General features: G+C 46.3%; 1 protein-coding gene across 16 annotated transcripts in view; it reads right to left on the bottom strand.

Annotated features, from left to right (window-relative positions):
- Nucleotides 1-17,901, bottom strand: part of LOC110504378 (ankyrin repeat and KH domain-containing protein 1) — a 63,310-nt gene extending 45,409 nt beyond the window's left edge. For all 16 annotated transcript variants that reach the window (XM_036970158.1, XM_036970162.1, XM_036970161.1 and 13 more), the window contains exons 1-2: nucleotides 17,444-17,901; nucleotides 7,481-7,634 (exon numbers count right to left, since the gene is read on the bottom strand). In XM_036970158.1, the coding sequence (XP_036826053.1) occupies nucleotides 7,481-7,634; nucleotides 17,444-17,719 (430 nt within the window). In that variant the 5' untranslated portion in view covers nucleotides 17,720-17,901. The remainder of the gene's footprint in view (nucleotides 1-7,480; nucleotides 7,635-17,443) is intronic.
- Nucleotides 17,902-18,197: the final 296 nt, after the last annotated feature.

Genomic DNA, 18,197 nt, shown 5'->3' with positions numbered 1-18,197 from the left:
TAGGGGGGGGGGGGGGGGGGGGGGGGGTAGGGAGTGTCTAGTGTCTAGGGGACTGGCTAGTGTCTAGGGGGGTAGGTGGTGGCTAGTGTCTAGGGGGCTGGCTAGTGGCTAGGGGGGTGGCTAGTGGCTAGGGGGGTAGGTAGGTGGTGGCTAGTGTCTAGGGGGGTGGCTAGTGTCTAGGGGGGGGGGGGGGGGGGTAGGGAGTGTCTAGTGTCTAGGGGTAGGTGGTGGCTAGTGTCTAGGGGGCTGGCTAGGGGCCAGAAGGGTAGGGGCTGGCTAAGGGCCAGAAGGGTAGGGGCTAGCTAAGGCCCAGAAGGGTAGGGGCTAGCTAAGGGCCAGAAGGGTAGGGGCTAGCTAAGGGCCAGAAGGGTAGGGGCTAGCTAAGGGCCAGAAGGGTAGGGGCTAGCTAAGGGCCAGAAGGGTAGGGGCTAGCTAAGGGCCAGAAGGGTAGGGGCTAGCTAAGGGCCAGAAGGGTAGGGGCTGGCTAAGGGCCAGAAGGGTAGGGGCTAGCTAAGGGCCAGAAGGGTAGGGGCTGGCTAAGGGCCAGAAGGGTAGGGGCTGGCTAAGGGCCAGAAGGGTAGGGGCTAGCTAAGGCCCAGAAGGGTAGGGGATAGCTAAGGCCCAGAAGGGTAGGGGCTAGCTAAGGGCCAGAAGGGTAGGGGCTAGCTAAGGGCCAGAAGGGTAGGGGCTAGCTAAGGGCCAGAAGGGTAGGGGCTAGCTAAGGGCCAGAAGGGTAGGGGCGAGGGGCTTGGGGACCTATATGCTAGCAGGGTTCTGTCTTGTGAATTATACATGAGACCTAGCCTGGTGGACTAGCACTATGTGTAGAAGGTGTTGGACAAGAAAGGCACAGCAGGGAGAAAAGCAGGAATGTCATACACGAGTGTGTGTGAGTGGGAGAGAGGGAGGGAAGAGAAAGCCAGCAGAAGAGAGGGAGAGGACCGAGATGCAGGGAAGGGAGGGAGCAGAGCAAAAGAGAGAAGCAGGCAGGAGGGAAAAAAACAGATTTTGTTCCGTTAACATACTGAAGGACCTCTTTCACAAGGACCAAGACACACTTCCCATCCAGGGAGGCCAGCCAAGCCAAAACTGTGTGCGTGTCCGTTGACATGAGACAAGGGACAAAGTGAGAGCATGCTAGCAAGAGAAACCCCACCCCCCACCAAAAAAAGAAAAAAAAACGCCAAAAGAACCAGAAAAAAAAGCAAAATTGGGTTCAGAGCTCAAGACAGCAGCCATACAGTACGGCACCATCTATGTACCAGAAAAGTTTAGAAGTGGGTGGGTCCGGCCAGTCAGTGTTTATATCACCACTGTGTGAGTGAGTCTAAACTTAGCCGACACCTGGCTGTCAGAAGGATTTTACAATGTTTCCCCAGGCGGGCAGGCAGGGCAAGTAGTGGAAGGCTGAGGTCTGGGTGGTTGATTGTTGTGTTGTCCTGTCTCAACAACATCACCACGGCTTTTGACAACAAGCAGTATTGTGTGGCTGTTTTTTACTGATCTGGCCAAAGCCTTTGATTCTGTTAACCACTGCATCCTGATCAACACAGTCAGCGACCCATGGTTCTGAGGATTAGCCTAGTTTGAAAACTATTTCTCTGGCCGTGTACAATCCAAGGGGCCTGCTTTCTAACCCACTGGCTGTATCTACGGGAGTTCCACAAGGATAGATTCTTGGGCCGACCCTATTCTCGGTGTATATTAAGAATGTTGCGCATGCTTCTGGTGACCCTCATCCACCTTTATTACACTATCCTGTACACAACTGGCCAATCCCTGAACACGTAACCACCCTACAACATAGCTTTAACATCCAACATACCTTCTCTGACCTTACCAATACCAAAAAAAGGAAATGCATGCTCTTCAACCGGAACTTACCTCAACCTGCCTACTCTCCTAACATTCTCAACCTCATTCCATACACACATCACCCACCTATAGTTTAAAATTTACATCTAGAATTGGTTTCCTAAACCGCAACAGAACATCCTTCACCCACTCTGCCAAGCACACCCTTGTAAAAATGACCATACTGCCAATCCTGGACTATGACGATGTAGTTTACAGGCTTGGCCCCAAAATAACTTGTCTTTTACCATATTGCCATACGCTTTGTTTACCAGTGCCCCCTTAAGCACTTATCACTGTGGCCTTTACACCCTGGTCAACTGTCCCTCGTTACATACACGACACCGGGACCACTGGTACCAATTTACTTACAAGTCCCCCCTCTACCTCAACATCTCCACTACCAATAGCAACCTGCTCTCTGGTAGAGGCATTGTACTGGTCATTCCAAGCCCAGCACTTCCTGTGGCCATCAATTGTTCCAGTTTTCACCGCCAACGACTGGAACGAGCTGCACAAGACCTTCAAACTTGACACATACAAGCCACCACACTCCTTTAGAAACATTATCTGATCTGCTGACTGATCAATATGTCTGCTGATCATGGTCTGCATTGTTGCCTACTGTTATTGTGGTATTTCTGCACTAACCCAGTGTGACTGTTTCTCATTAGGGCGGCAGCTAGCCTAGCGGTTAAATTGTTGGGCTAGTAACCAAAAGGTTGCTGGTTCGAATACCCGAGCATTCAAGTTGAAAAATCTGTCGATATGTCCTTTAGCACTTAACTCCGTACTACTACGGCTGACCCCGTAAACCACCACGTACTACTACGGCTGACCCCGTAAACCACCACCTACTACTACGGCTGACCCCGTAAACCACCACCTACTACTACGGCTGACCCCGTAAACCACCACCTACTACTACGGCTGACCCCGTAAACCACCACCTACTACTACGGCTGACCCCGTAAACCACCACCTACTACTACGGCTGACCCCGTAAACCACCACCTACTACTACGGCTGACCCCGTAAACCACCACCTACTACTACGGCTGACCCCGTAAACCACCACCTACTACTACGGCTGACCCCGTAAACCACCACCTACTACTACGGCTGACCCCGTAAACCACCACCTACTACTACGGCTGACCCCGTAAACCACCACCTACTACTACGGCTGACCCCGTAAACCACCACCTACTACTACGGCTGACCCCGTAAACCACCACCTACTACTACGGCTGACCCCGTAAACCACCACCTACTACTACGGCTGACCCCGTAAACCACCACCTACTACTACGGCTGACCCCGTAAACCACCACCTACTACTACGGCTGACCCCGTAAACCACCACCTACTACTACGGCTGACCCCGTAAACCACCACCTACTACTACGGCTGACCCCGTAAACCACCACCTACTACTACGGCTGACCCCGTAAACCACCACCTACTACTACGGCTGACCCCGTAAACCACCACCTACTACTACGGCTGACCCCGTAAACCACCACCTACTACTACGGCTGACCCCGTAAACCACCACCTACTACTACGGCTGACCCCGTAAACCACCACCTACTACTACGGCTGACCCCGTAAACCACCACCTACTACTACGGCTGACCCCGTAAACCACCACCTACTACTACGGCTGACCCCGTAAACCACCACCTACTACTACGGCTGACCCCGTAAACCACCACCTACTACTACGGCTGACCCCGTAAACCACCACCTACTACTACAGCTGACCCCGTAAACCACCACCTACTACTACGGCTGACCCCGTAAACCACCACCTACTACTACGGCTGACCCCGTAAACCACCACGTCACTGCACCTGTAAACCACCACGTCACTGCACCTGTAAACCACCACGTCACTGCACCTGTAAACCACCACGTCACTGCACCTGTAAACCACCACGTCACTGCACCTGTAAACCACCACGTCACTGCACCTGTAAACCACCACGTCACTGCACCTGTAAACCACCACGTCACTGCACCTGTAAACCACCACGTCACTGCACCTGTAAACCACCACGTCACTGCACCTGTAAACCACCACGTCACTGCACCTGTAAACCACCACGTCACTGCACCTGTAAACCACCACGTCACTGCACCTATCTGGTATATGACAAAACATAGTCTTCTAGAAATAAATTGGGCGAATGTGAAAAAGGATTTTCATGCGTTCCACATGTAGAGGAATAATATGCAAATTGAGCCATAACTCCACCTAAAACAACAACATAGGACTATACACTAGATGACCACAAGCAAGCAGTAAAATTAGATTTAAAAAACAGATGACATTTTTTTTCTTATGGAACAGCGGGGACTGTGAAGCAACACAAATATTGGCACAGAAACACGCATGCATATACACACACACATGGATTTAGTACTGTAGATATGTGGGAATGGTGGAGTAGGGGCCTGAGGGCACACAGTGTGTTGTGAAATCTGTGAAAATATTGAAATGTTCTTAAAATTGTATACATTGCCTTAACTTTGCTGGACCCCAGGAAGAATAGCTGCTGCTTAGGCAGATAATGGGGATTCATCATTAAAAAAAAATGTGTTTTTGTTTTTTTTAATGATGTGGACACCTGCTCATTGAACAACTCATTCCAAAATAATTGGCATTAATATAGAGTTGGTCCCCCTTTGCTGCTATAACAACCTCCATTCGTCTGGTTATCCACTATATGTTGGAACATTGCTGAGGGGACTTGCTTCCATTCAGCGACAAGAGCATTAGTGAAGTCGGGTACTGATTTTGGGAGATAAGGCCTGGTTCGCAGTCGGCATTCCAATTCATCCCAAAGGTGTTCAATGGGGTTGAGGTCAGGGATCTGTGCAGGCCAGTCAAATTCTTCCACACGGATCTCAACAAACCATTTATTGTATGCTGTAGCATTAAGATATCCTTTCACTGGAACAAGGGGCACAAACCATAAAAAACAGCCCCAGACCATTGTTCCTCCTCCAAACTTTACAGTTTGCACTATGCATCGGGGCAGGTAGCGTTCTCCTGGCATCCGCCAAATCCAGATTCATTCGTCGGACAGCCAGATGGTGAAGCGGGATTATTCACTCCAAGAAAACGCTTCCACTGCTCCAAAGTCAGTGGAACAGGTTGAGAGCTTCAAGTTCCTTGGAGTCCACATCACCAACAAACTAACATTGTCCAAGCACACCAAGACAGTCGTGAAGAGGGCACAACAAAACCTATTCCCCCTTAGGAGACTGAAAAGATGTGGCATGGGGACCTCAGATCCTCAAAAGGTTCTACAGCTGCACCATCGAGAGCATCCGGATTGGTTTCATCACTGCCTGGAATGGAAACTGCTCGGCCTCCGACCACAAGGCACTACAGAGGAGTGCGTACGGCCCAGTACATCACTGGGGCCAAGCTTCTTGCCACCCAGGACCTATATAATAGGCTGTGTCAGAGGAAGGCCCTAATGGTCAAAGACTCCAGCCACCCTAGTCATAGACTGTTCTTTCTGCTACCACACGGCAAGCGGTACCGGAGCACCAAGTCTAGGTCCAAGAGCTTCTACCCCCCAAGCTATAAGACTCCTGAACATCTAATCAAATGGCTACCCGGACTATTTGCATTGCCCCCCTCTTTTACACTGCTGCTACTCTCTGTTGTTATCTATGCATTGTCACTTTAATAACTCTACCTACATGTACATAGTACCTCAACTAACCAGTACCCCCCCGCACATTGACTCTGTACCGGTACCCCCCTGTATATCGCCTCGCTATTGTTATTTTACTGCTGCTCTTTAATTACTTGTTACTTTTATCTATTATTCTTGTCCTTATTTTTTTAAACTGCATTGTTGGTTAGGGGTTCGTAAGTAAGCATTTCACTGTAAGGTCTACCCGTTGTAATTGATCTTAGGCTTGTGTGCGGCTGCTCGGCCATGGAAACCCATTTCATGAAGCTCCAGACGAACAGTTCTTGTGCTGACATTGCGTCCAGAAGCAGTTTGGAACTCGGTAGTGAGTGTTGCAGCCGAGGACAGACAGTTTTTATGCGCTTCAGCACTTGGCGGTACCATTCTGAGCTTGTGTGGCCTACCACTTCACGTTCTTGCTCCAATAAGTTTCCACTTCACAATAACAGCACTTAGTTGACCGGGACAGCTCTAGCAGGGCAGAAATTTGACAAACTGACTTGTTGGACAGTTGGCATCCTATGACGGTGCCACATTGAAAGTCACTGAGCTCTTAAGGCCATTCTACTGTATGTTCTGTTCCCTGTTGTACGGTTATGCCTCTCGGCCAGGTCGTCAATCTAAATGAGAATTGGTTCTCAATTGACTTGGTGAAATAAATCATTAATGCAGCTCAGAAACTGCGTCCGAAACGGCAGCACATTCCCTATATAGTGCACTACTTTTTAAATCAGGACCCATAGACCTGTGGGATAGGGAATAGGGTGCATTTTGGACACGGCCTGTGTCTCAGAGAAGAGAAAACTACATTGACATTTTCCTGTTGCATTTTGTGTTGATACTTAACAAAAAGCTTTAATATAATTGAATCCTGTGTTACCTACCATAAAACCTAGACACACCCTGGTCCATATAACACACACACTTACACCCATAAGCACCTGCTCTACCACTACACTTCAACAGTCAAGAGCCAGACACATGTAAGCTACACACGAGCGCGCACACACTAACACATGTTGACATTTTTTTATTTTACCCCTTTTTCTCCCCAATTTCGTGGTATCCAATTGTTGTAGTAGCTACTATCTTGTCTCATCGCTACAACTCCCGTACGGGCTCGGGAGAGACGAAGGTTGAATGTCATGCGTCCTCCGATACACAACCCTACCAGCCGCACTGCTTCTTAACACAGCGCGCATCCAACCCGGAAGCCAGCCGCACCAATGTGTCGGAGGCTACACCGTGCACCTGGCAACCTTGGTTAGCGCGCACTGCGCCCGGCCCGCCACAGGAGTCGCTGGTGCGCGATGAGACAAGGACATCCCTACCGACCAAGCCCTCCCTAACCCGGACGACGCTAGGCCAATTGTGCGTCGCCCCACGGACCTCCCGGTCGCGGCCGGTTAGAGCTACAGCTGGCGCTGCAGTACAGCGCCCTTAACCACTGCGCCACCCGGGATGCCCACATGTTGACATTAGAAACATGGACATCTCTCTTCCTGGCTTTCCTCCTGTTTGAAACACCTCCTGCCTTCCTCCTTCCCCTGAAGTAATCAGTGATCTAACGTGGTCGGATGGTGGGTGACAGCTATGCTGTGTTAGATGCAGATAACCACACGTTTACTTCAATGGATCAAACAGAACTGTGACAGTCTGCAAGGCAAGGTGTCAGGTTTGTGGGAAGTACTAGAGGGGGCGAGCTGGGATCTGGTAGGGTGGAATGGGGTTGCTGGTGGGGTCCTTTCGTGTCAAGTAGGGTTAGATAGAATTGGTTTGGATGGGGTACTAGGCCTTAATCTTAAGGTGAAGTAAGTTTGAATTGACTTTGGGACAGGGCTGAAGGCAGTGAGATTGGGCACAGTTGGGTTCTGAACAACATGGGTCAGGTTTAGGTCCCAGAGTCGTACCTGCAGCCTCTAGCAGGGCCTCGAGGCGGGCCTGTGTCTCTGGGTCGACGGTGCGGAGGTCCACCCCGTCTGTGGCGCTGGACAAAAGCAACTCAGAGGCCGTCTTCATGATTGGGTTCTCCAAGTCCTCCTGGTCCAAGATAAATGACTCCACCTGGGGTAAGGAGAAGTGGAAGCAAAGCACAACATATAAAGCACATAACAGCAGACAGGGACAACTCACTTTTGATGTTGCATCTTGATCTGCAGCCAACCCCAAAAATGTCTAATATTATTTTGCTTAAAAATCTGTATCCATAGTTGAGACCTAAGACTGGAGTCTAATGTAAACAAGCACAGCTCTTCAGGTTGACTGGTGTCCTCCGCAAACCCAGACTTATTTGCATACCTGGATATATTTATGACCACATATTATGACCACATTGTGACGTTTTGGTATTCGGCAAGGTTTTTTTTACTTGTTATTTTTGTACACAAAACATCTCAAGGCAAGCTGACGTCGGTAGCCAAAGTATACGCCCCTTCTTCGGAAATGGGTCAACAGTAGGGATTCTTCAATTAACCGTTTGTTGTCATTCAACGAGAGACTAATCATTTTCATGCACATTTGTTCACTTGTTAGATGTAAAATTGAGCCAGTAAGACTGCCTTGGCATAAACGATTTCCTGAGTTATCTTACATTAATTTGGACTATTTTGAGGAAGTGTATACTGGCTACGGCATCTCGAGATGGACAAACAGGACTATTGCAGCTTTTTCTGGTTTTTCAAGCGAAGGTCTTTTAACGGTTGTATACGAGCACACTCATTCGGTTAGGTGCCAACCCGAAACCAAGCATGCAGAAGACTTTTAGCCAAGATTAAATTTTTTCCTGAAAGCGTGACCTGACCAGGAAAAGGTCTATTACGCGACCAACCACAGATAAAATTTTGGCCCACCAAGCTAGAGGTCGACCGATTAATCGGCATGGCCGATTACATTGCAATCCACGAGGAGACTGCGTAGCAGGCTGACCACCTGTTACGCGAGTGCAGCATCAAAAGGACCTTGTGGCTGCAAGGAGCCACGGTAAGTTGCTAGCTAGCATTAAACTTATCTTATAATAAACAATTCATCTTAACAAAATCCCTAGTTAACTACACATGGTTGATGATAATAGGTTAACTAGCTTGTCCTGCGTTGCATATAATCCATGCAGTGCCTGTTAAATTTATCATTGAATCACAGCCGACTTCAACTTCACCAAAACGGGGGATGATTTAACAAAAGCGCAATTGCGAAAAAAAGCACAATCGTTGCACAAATGTACCTAACCATAAACATCAATGCCTTTCTTAAAATCAAAACAAGTACAGTGGGGCAAAAAAGTATTTAGTCAGCCACCAATTCATCATAGGTATGTATGTATTATATTAAGAAAATAAAAGTGTTCATTGTTCATTCAGTATTGTTGTAATTGTCATTATTACAAATATATTATATATAAAATCATCCTATTAATCGGGATCAGCTTTTTTGGTCCTCCAATAAAATCGGTATCCTGCTCTAGACCTATTAAATGGACCAACTTTTTATAGGTCAAACAACTACGGGACCTAGCTAGCATGGTCTAGCATGAACTACAGGACCTAGCTAGCATGGGCTAGCATAAACTACGGGACCTAGCTAGCATGGGCTAGCATGAACTACGGGACCTAGCTAGCATGGGCTAGCATGAATGAACTACGGGACCTAACTAGCATGGGCTAGCATGAACTACGGGACCTAGCTAGCATGGGCTAGCATGAACTACGGGACCTAGCTAGCATGGGCTAGCATGAACTACGGGACCTAGCTAGCATGGGCTAGCATGAACTACGGGACCTAGCTAGCATGGGCTAGCATGAACTACGGGACCTAGCTAGCATGGGCTAGCATGAACTACGGGACCTAGCTAGCATGGGCTAGCATGAACTACGGGACCTAGCTAGCATGGGCTAGCATGAACTACGGGACCGCTGTAAGGGACCTAGACATTCTGTACACACTGAGGTGTCTCTTCAGGTCTGATGCCAAGTCCTTCCCTCCAACTGCTTGACACGTTCACACTGGCATTGAGGCCTTATTAAGTACACGGTCTGGGCATTGAGGAAGACTCCGTCAAGCCAAGGCTTCAGATACACTGCATTCGTAAAGTATTCAGACTCTTTGACCTTCACACATTTTGTTACGTTACAGCCTTATTCTAAAGTGGATTAAATAAAATGTTCAATCTACTACCCCATAACGACAATGCTAATTTATTTTAAAAATGTTTTTTTTTTTTAAAGTAACTTATTTAATATTCAGACCCTTTGCTATGAGCCTCGAAATTGAGCTCAGGTGCCTCCTGTTTCCATGGAGCATCCTTGAGATGTCTCTACAACTTGATTGGAGTCCACCTGTGGTAAATTAAATTGATTGGACATGATTTGATAAGGCACATTGAGCAAGGGCGTGACAAAGAACCTCATGGTCACTCTGCAGAGTTCCTCTGTGGAGATGGGAGAACGTTCTAAAGGGACAACCATCTTTGTAACACTCCACCAATCAGGACTTTGTGGCCAAATGGAAGCCACTTCTCGGTAAAAGGCACGTGACAGCCTGCTTGGAGTTTGCCAAAAGGCACTTAAATGACTCTGACCATGAGAAACAAGATTGAACTCTTTGGCCTGAATGCCATGGAGGAAACATCAAGCTGTGGGGATGATTTTCAGCAGCAGGGACTGGGAGACAAGTCAAGATCGAAGGAAAGATGAACGGAGCACAGTACTAAGATTCTTGATGAAAACCTGCTCCAGCGTGCTCAGGACCACATACTGGGGTGAAGATTCACCTTCCAACAGGACAGCGATCAAAGCACACAGCCAAGATAACGCAGGAGTGGCTTTGGGACAAGTCTCTGAATGTCCTTGAGTGGCCCAGCCAGAGGCCAGACTAAAACCTGATCGAACATGTCTGGAGAGACCTGAAAATAGTTGACATTGCAAATGAATACAAATAGTAGAATTATGCTATAGTTTTATTTTGACGGCTAACCGCAAAGTCCATTATTGTGGCTAATCCTTATTGTGCTAGCTTCACATCGATGGGTCCGACCGTCAATCAAATAACTGTCTTATAAATTAGGGTAATTTCAAAATCACACCTAGCTATATAGTTAGCTAGCTAACTATAGCTACTGAAACAGATGTCGGTTTGCTATGTTTTTGGGGAAGAACAGTCATATTCAGGTCGTGATTGGTCAACAAGCTTATTTGACATGTCAAATAGTGTTATTTGACACGCAAAGACCCAAACGGCATTCCATAGTATGAGAAATCCTGGTTGAGAATGAAACAACTTAAAAAATGAACAACGAAACAGCACAGCAAGTAAGTGAAAGAAATAGGTTATGATTATGTTTTACTGGTACTGGGGCGGCAGGTAGCCTAGTGGTTAGATCTGGTTTCGAACCAGGGACTGTAGTGACGCCTCTTGGAGTCCATGCGTGTGTGTAAACTATTTAACTGTACTAGAATGCTTAAAAAGGCCACTAAAAATGTTTATATCGTTTATCGGTATTGTTTTTTTTGGCAAGGAAAATATCAGATATCGGTCAAAAATGTAATATCGGTGCATCACTACTTAAAATGTATGCATTCACTGTGCTGGGAGCTGCTTTAGATCATGGATGGGCAGCTCCAGTCCTCAGGGGTCTGATTGGTGTCGCACTTTCCCCCCAGCTAAATGTCTCTAGTTCTGTCCTGTTTCATGTTTTGTGTGGACCCCAAAAGCAGCAGCTAATGGGGATCCTAATAAAATACCAAACATACCAAACTCCAATAATCACGTCCTTCAGTTTAGAATGCAATTTGTTTAATCAGCGGTGTTTGCTAGAGTTGGAGGAGAAGCGACACCACTCCAGAGAATGTGAGCAGAATGTAAAGGAGTGCCCAATTTGACTGGAGCTCGGGGCAAGTTTCCCCAAGGCTGGAGGGTTGGCCTTCTAGACGCTCAAATTTTTCTCCGGTAGCGCTCACTTCACGAGAGGAGAGCATTCCCAGCCCAGCATGCATAAACACTTCATCAAGAAGTTGATAAAACACAGAGGTGCAAAATCAAGGTGACTTACAAAGAGGAGGATCAAGAGAGGGAGTGTCTACAAATAAATAATCATTGTGGAATCTGAAAAGACCCGTATCTCAAAAGCATGGTGGTGTACTACATGCACATGCTAACAGAAAGGAACGAGGTGGGTAGCTAGCTAACTGTCATTGTAGCAAAGGATTTATAGACCAAAAATCTGATCATTTTCGTTCTACTATCTATACAATAGACTATCATTGATTTTGGACCAATAGGCCTGACATTTTAGTTCTTCCAAGGAGCTTTCCGTTTTGATAGTTACACTTTACCTAAAAACCTTTAGGCCTACCTAAAGAAACATTATACAAAAACATTTTGCTCCAGGAACGGTAAGAGACTGGAATAATAATAATAAATATGAATGCATTAACAAAAATTACCATAGACATTGTAGATGTACTACTGGTGATATATGTAATGGGGAGTTGATAGACACTAACAATCAAATGCAAACAATTCACACAATAAAATTATGAAACAATTCATGTGAACACATTGACGAGAGAGTACACATTCTGAGAGAGACGTGCATTGTGCATATTAGCCACACTCCCCTTCTTGGACTGTGCCATCCCTCGTCCTCCGCAATGGACGAGTCTCGTCCTCCGCAATGGACGAGTCACGTCCTCCGCAATGGACGAGTCACGTCCTCCGCAATGGACGAGTCACGTCCTCCGCAATGGACGAGTCACGTCCTCCGCAATGGATTAGTTAAATGAGATGGGCGTGAATGAGACAGGTGTCATGAGTCATAAAATATATATATATGATGCTGCTCAACAAAAAAGAACTTGATCGACCAAACAAACGACCAGTCGACTAATTGGGGTCAGTCATAATTTGTATTTACAGAGAAGGAGACGCAGCAGCAATTGACTTTGCAGGAGAAAGACACATTCCAATATTACTTTTCAAGACGTAAAGATAAAGAGCAAATTGGGGGCTTCAAAATGGTTTACTTGGACTTTGAGCCCCTAACTAAAGGATAATGGGAAGGGATCCGGTACATTGTATGTGCAACTCAACCAGGCTACAAACCACCTTGCTATAGTATGGTCAGAGACACCCTCATTCCCCACTCCCTCCAAATCAAAGCCAAGCCGAGAGACCAATTGCAACTAGGTGATGGTTTCGTTGTTTCAACTGACATTTGGACTAAAAGAAGGAGGGGCACAGTTTCCTGGGGTGGGGGGCTTGTCACTTGTTTAATTGACGGAAAATATAAAGGCCACATGGTGTTGCTGAGCTACAAGCACATACAAGGACACCACACAGCAGAGGCCATTTAGCAGAAATGTCAAAGTGTCCTGAGGAACTAGAACGTGCAGCGACAGCTGATACAAGTGGTGACTGACAGCGCTAGCAACATGGTCAAGGCCTTCAAAACAACTGGTCTTGAGGACACAAATGATGGACTAAGAGGCGGCGGCGTCCGACGCGGAGGAGGCGGCGGCCGATGCGGAGGAGGCGGAGTCCGACGCGGAGGCCATGAGAAGAAAAGCAGACGAAGACGTTATCACCTTATGGAAAGACAACCTCGCATCCCTGCCCGGTCTGGCAAGAGTGGCCCAAAGGGTGTTTAGCATCCCCAGTGGCTTTGCAAGCAGGGAGAGGGTATTCTCCGCTGCTGACCTGCTCTCCAGGAACCACCGCATGAGGCTGAAGCCACAAGAGAGTCTGGCCAAAATTGTTCCTAAAAGTGAAGCCAAAAGCACAGTTTCATTTTGATTTAATTCTAAGTAAGTCACAGTCTACATGCGCAATTTATAGACTATCATGATTTAATACAACAAAATAGTTTAAAAGCTGAGCGCTCAATATTCCTGCTAGCCAAATAATTGAATTAGACTAACAATATAGCCTAAATAATTAATTTGTTCCTTTTATAGGCTACTCGTCCGGCTATTTAGTGTTATATGCTGTTCAATACGTAGACTATTTGAAACGATGAGCGCTTCTTACCTTTTCATGTTCATTATAAAAATACTTATCATTCAAATCAAATGGTTTGGTTTCAATACTTCAAAACCAAATGGTAGACACGTAGTCATCAAATAGATCAGGTGTTGGTTAAATTAGGATTTTTTTTTTTTTTTTTTAAATGGAGATAATGTGTAGAGGCCATTTTTATTTTTGATGTGGATGGGAGAGAACAGATGCTGTTTCTCCAGTCTGGAACCGTTGTTTGATGAATGGCTTGGCTCTGTACAGTACCGTGAGTTATCCTGAGCTGAGCGCAAAAGGCCAGCCTAGCTATGGAACATCTGAGATCCAGGGCCTTTATGTAGTAGCCTTGTGACTGACACAGATTCCCATCTCAGTTTTCTACCTCACAACTTGGACCGCTAATTAACAAGCATTTTCGGTGTACAAACTCCTTAAAATGTTTTCTAAAATGGTGGTTCATATTATGCTGATCCCTTTAAGGGGATTTGCAACCGAAAACTGTCTTTTGACTAGAAACAATAGTTTGTCGCTTTGTGTGTGTAATAACTGAAAAGACTCGAGACTTCGATGTGGGTCAAGGAGCAAAACAAGTATTCCATAATAAACATCTCAAAAACATGCATGGAGTGACATCCGTTCCATATCAACACCACCAGCCTGCATACGGTTCTCTCGAGTGGGGCCAATCAAGCCAAGCAGGCTCTGAGAAGTTAGTGTAGTGTAAACAGAGCGAGCCACGGTCTTGATTTGAAAGCCATATCCATCAGTTCCTAGATCTGCTAGAAAGGCTGCCTTGACCGTATGCTATGGGGCTGTATGTAGCTGTGAAGAGGTACTCCAGGAGGGTGTGGTATTGGTGCCTGGATCAGTTAACCCATAGCTGATCCTTTAACACAGAACAGCAGCATGGAGGAAACAGCATGCAGCAAATTCAGTACATACAGCACAGGCCCCTGGCACAGCTCCGTGCTGGGACTGCAGCTGCCCAAGGTCAGGGCCGGAGAGAGGGGCTTGTGTCCGTCTGTGTACACAACAACATGCCGGCTAACCTGTTCCAGTTCCAAACTAGTGTACTGTTTACTAGCATTGCTTAGCAAAGATTTATGAGGAACGTGACAGGAGTGCAGATAAAATTAGGGAATAGATCATGTGAATTCAACATTAATGATGTGTTTAAACTTCAGACAACAGGTAATAAACAGTTTCAAATTCACCCAAAAATATTAAATAAGACAAACTGATCACATTCCTAGCACTACAGTATGCAAAGATATGTAATGAAAACAATGTGTCACCTGCAACTGTCAAACAGCATTCAAAATAAAAACAGAGGACTGAGCTAACTTGGTCAATAGTCTGCCTTTAGTTGTATTCCTTTACTGAGATGAGGACCAGTAAGGAAAAGCTACTGGGAGTCCACAGATAGACTCGCAGAAGTCTGTGTGGAGGAATGTAGCTATACACCTGGAATGCAGAAAACAATTACTTTTGGGGGATGTAGTTCCAAGAGGGCTCTCACAAACAACAATGGACATCACTCCTGCCCATCAATAAACTACAGTTCCCAGCACTGTGTTGCATCCGGAGAGCTGGAAAGGCCTGGAAAGGCATCTGCTTAATCCTGGAGCTCAGAGTTCAGCTGCAGCCCACAGGAGTGAGCTCTCCACTAGGCTAACATTTCACAACAATACCTCCCTTTCAGCCACATCCTCAAGGCCTTTTAGAAAGGCCACAAAAAACTTAACACAGGTATCAAACATATACTGTACATTCAGCCTCAACCAATTCCCAACAGACAGACGGTAGAGCAAGAAAGATAGCTGCCTGCTCTCGTCTACCCTCTCATTTCCCAAATGAAACACGAGAACTTCAAATCCATTCCAGACGTAATGCTCACTATTCACTTGTGGCTTGGTTAGGAGGTGGTAGCTCAACAGGTAGTGTCTACACCATGTTAACATGCCAGGCTCCACAGCTTCCATCTATCAAACACCATGACATGGAAAAGTGCTCTCTGCAGGTGTGCATGTTACGACAGACAGACTTATAACGTAACAGAAAAAAATGACACTGCCTCATGAATAAATAAAACCCTTTGTTGAAATGTATGGGAAACTTATTAGTGGATTGATTTTCCATATTAATCGTGATTTGGCTCCCAGGCCCTGAGCCACTGTCAGGTTATAGTCTGGTCTGGCCTTTCCAGATGTAAAATGATATTTTAGCTTACTTTACCAGTCATCTGTGTGGTTGGTCATTGTATCCACAGGAAAGTAAAAGGACAACTGCCCAAAGCGCTGCTAGTGTGTTCAGATTTCTGTCACCGGAAGCATGCATACTTGCCAAGCGCGTGTTTACATGGTTCTGCACATGCTTCAGGTGACAGAAATCAACGCACTTCCGGCACTTTGATAAAGTCATTTAACTATTTTTTTCCTGTGGATATATTGTCTGACATTCCTACCATAAAAAGGACCCACAGCAGTAACAACCGGTCTAGAATGTTTAAATATAAATATGCTGGCTTGTACAGGTCGTGAGAGGAACATTTCCTGATCCAAACACTCCTTTTGCCTGATGTAGAATTCAATGCAATTCAACTTTGGGTTTCCAGGCAAACATGATCCTAGAATGTGTTCCATGTGACAGTCCATAGACTGTCACATGACACCATGCCATGCAAGCCTAATTACATTTCAACAGTTATAATGACAAGGCAGGCATGGTGCCTATGTAGGAAATGGACAGAATAGCCAGACAGTTAACAATGTGTCAGTCAGACAACAACTTGATTGTGTCATGGCCACCACAAGTCCACAGACAGGTTAGGGTTGGGTATGGTGGGGCATGGTATGGCAGGGCAACCACAGGTGTGGCTTTAAAAGTCACACCTTCACTGGACATGGAAGCGGATGTTGATTGGTTGGTGGTGAACAAGCAGAGGGCAAGCGTGTCAGGGAACTAATCCACATGAGAAAGATTTTAGAGTTGAACCTGTTGTGTTATCATCATTACAGATGACAGAACAGGAACTCGTGGTTTGTGTGTGACCATGTTGTAGCTCGCGATGTCTGTTCAACTGTCAGGTATCAACCTCAACGGTGGTGCCCTGTAAGCCTACCAACACATGTCAAGTTGGGCACAACTCTGAAAGGGGACTGTTACAAATTGCTACAACGCAGGACAGTTACATAGAGTTGGCCATTTAGTTGGCACTGCCTCGTGAGGCTGAGACCAGTGTCATCTGATCCCTCTATTCTTTATTTATGACAGCCCGATGATCGACCACTCAACTAGCTAGGACAGTTAGCCAAATAACGTTAGCTGTCTAAAACGTGTGTTGAGGAATTGAAAGACCGTCGGATTTAAATGTGATATAATTTATAAAAGGTGACGTAATTGCACCATTACTTTAAAATTGTAGCTAGTTTTAATATTGGCAAGATTGACAGCCCGTGCTTGTTCTGACAGTGTGAATACGTGCTCTCCCACCAGTGTGTACAGTGTCCGAAGTTGAGAATGTGTATCTGTGCTGCGAGACTATTGCTAACTTAATAGCTAGCACTGACGATGGCATGATCGCTTCCACCCGAACTAGGCCGTGGTCACAGCCTACGCCGCATAAATAAAACATTACATCGGTTATCGTGTAATTATGTTGGTGTCTTGCATTATTCTCCTTATGTCTGACAACCCATGAGCAATTGAGTTATCTGGAGACATGTTTGAAGCAAATTCGTAGTTGTTTATAACGTTATTTCGTCAGCCTAGGAGGGGGTGGCTGCCCACAGCTAACTAGCTGGCTAGGCAGTGAGATGAACGTTCGCGCTAGCTAGCTGGCTAACTAGCATATATCTAGCTAACGTTACCTCTGAGACCTCGTCTTCGTCGCTGTTGGATCCGGGACCAGAGGAAAGGACTGCAGCCGCAGCCAGTTTGAAATCCAGTCTATCTGTAGTAGGCCCACCGGGCTCGCCAAACAATCGTACTTTCTTTCCGCCCACACCAATCCCTATGCCCCGGAGTCCGACTCCTGGTGTTGCTCCTACCCCCATCCCTACCGCTGGGGTGCGAGGAGTCACCGAGTCGATCTCGTCCTCGAAGGCGTCCGTCAGCATTCTCGTCCCGGTTACTGCATCCTGCATACTTATCTTGACAATACGTATATTAGCGTTGTTATTGTTGACCTTAACTTCCTTCAGGGGTATCTCTTGTGGAATATTCGGGTGTTTTTACTTCAGGGAATCCTGAAACTCTCCCGAAGCGAGGGTTGAGGAGGATCTCTTTCCCCCAGCCATTAGCTAACTTTCTAGCTAACAACCTAACTCATTGCTCAATGTTTCTCAGAAATCCCGCCTCTAAACAAAATACTGAATTCGCTATTGGTTGACGTCAAAACATTGCTGACAATGATTGGTTTACCTTGGTGCTTCTCAAGCAGAAGCACGCGACGTCAGTTAGGTTTACCAATATCACGAGTCTCTCAAAACGAACGTCACAACGTGCAGTGGCTTCACTGGTATTGGTATTAAAAAGTAAATTGGTTTAAACTGGAATATTTCAGGCATTTACTGTCATGTCAATATGATATTTGGAACGTCATAAACAGGGTCATCAGTAGGG

Source organism: Oncorhynchus mykiss, chromosome 31 (genome assembly GCF_013265735.2).
Source record: "Oncorhynchus mykiss isolate Arlee chromosome 31, USDA_OmykA_1.1, whole genome shotgun sequence".
Lineage (NCBI taxonomy): Eukaryota > Metazoa > Chordata > Actinopteri > Salmoniformes > Salmonidae > Oncorhynchus > Oncorhynchus mykiss.
Note: the sequence above shows the minus strand (reverse complement) of the source record. Positions and strands in the feature narration are given on the sequence as shown.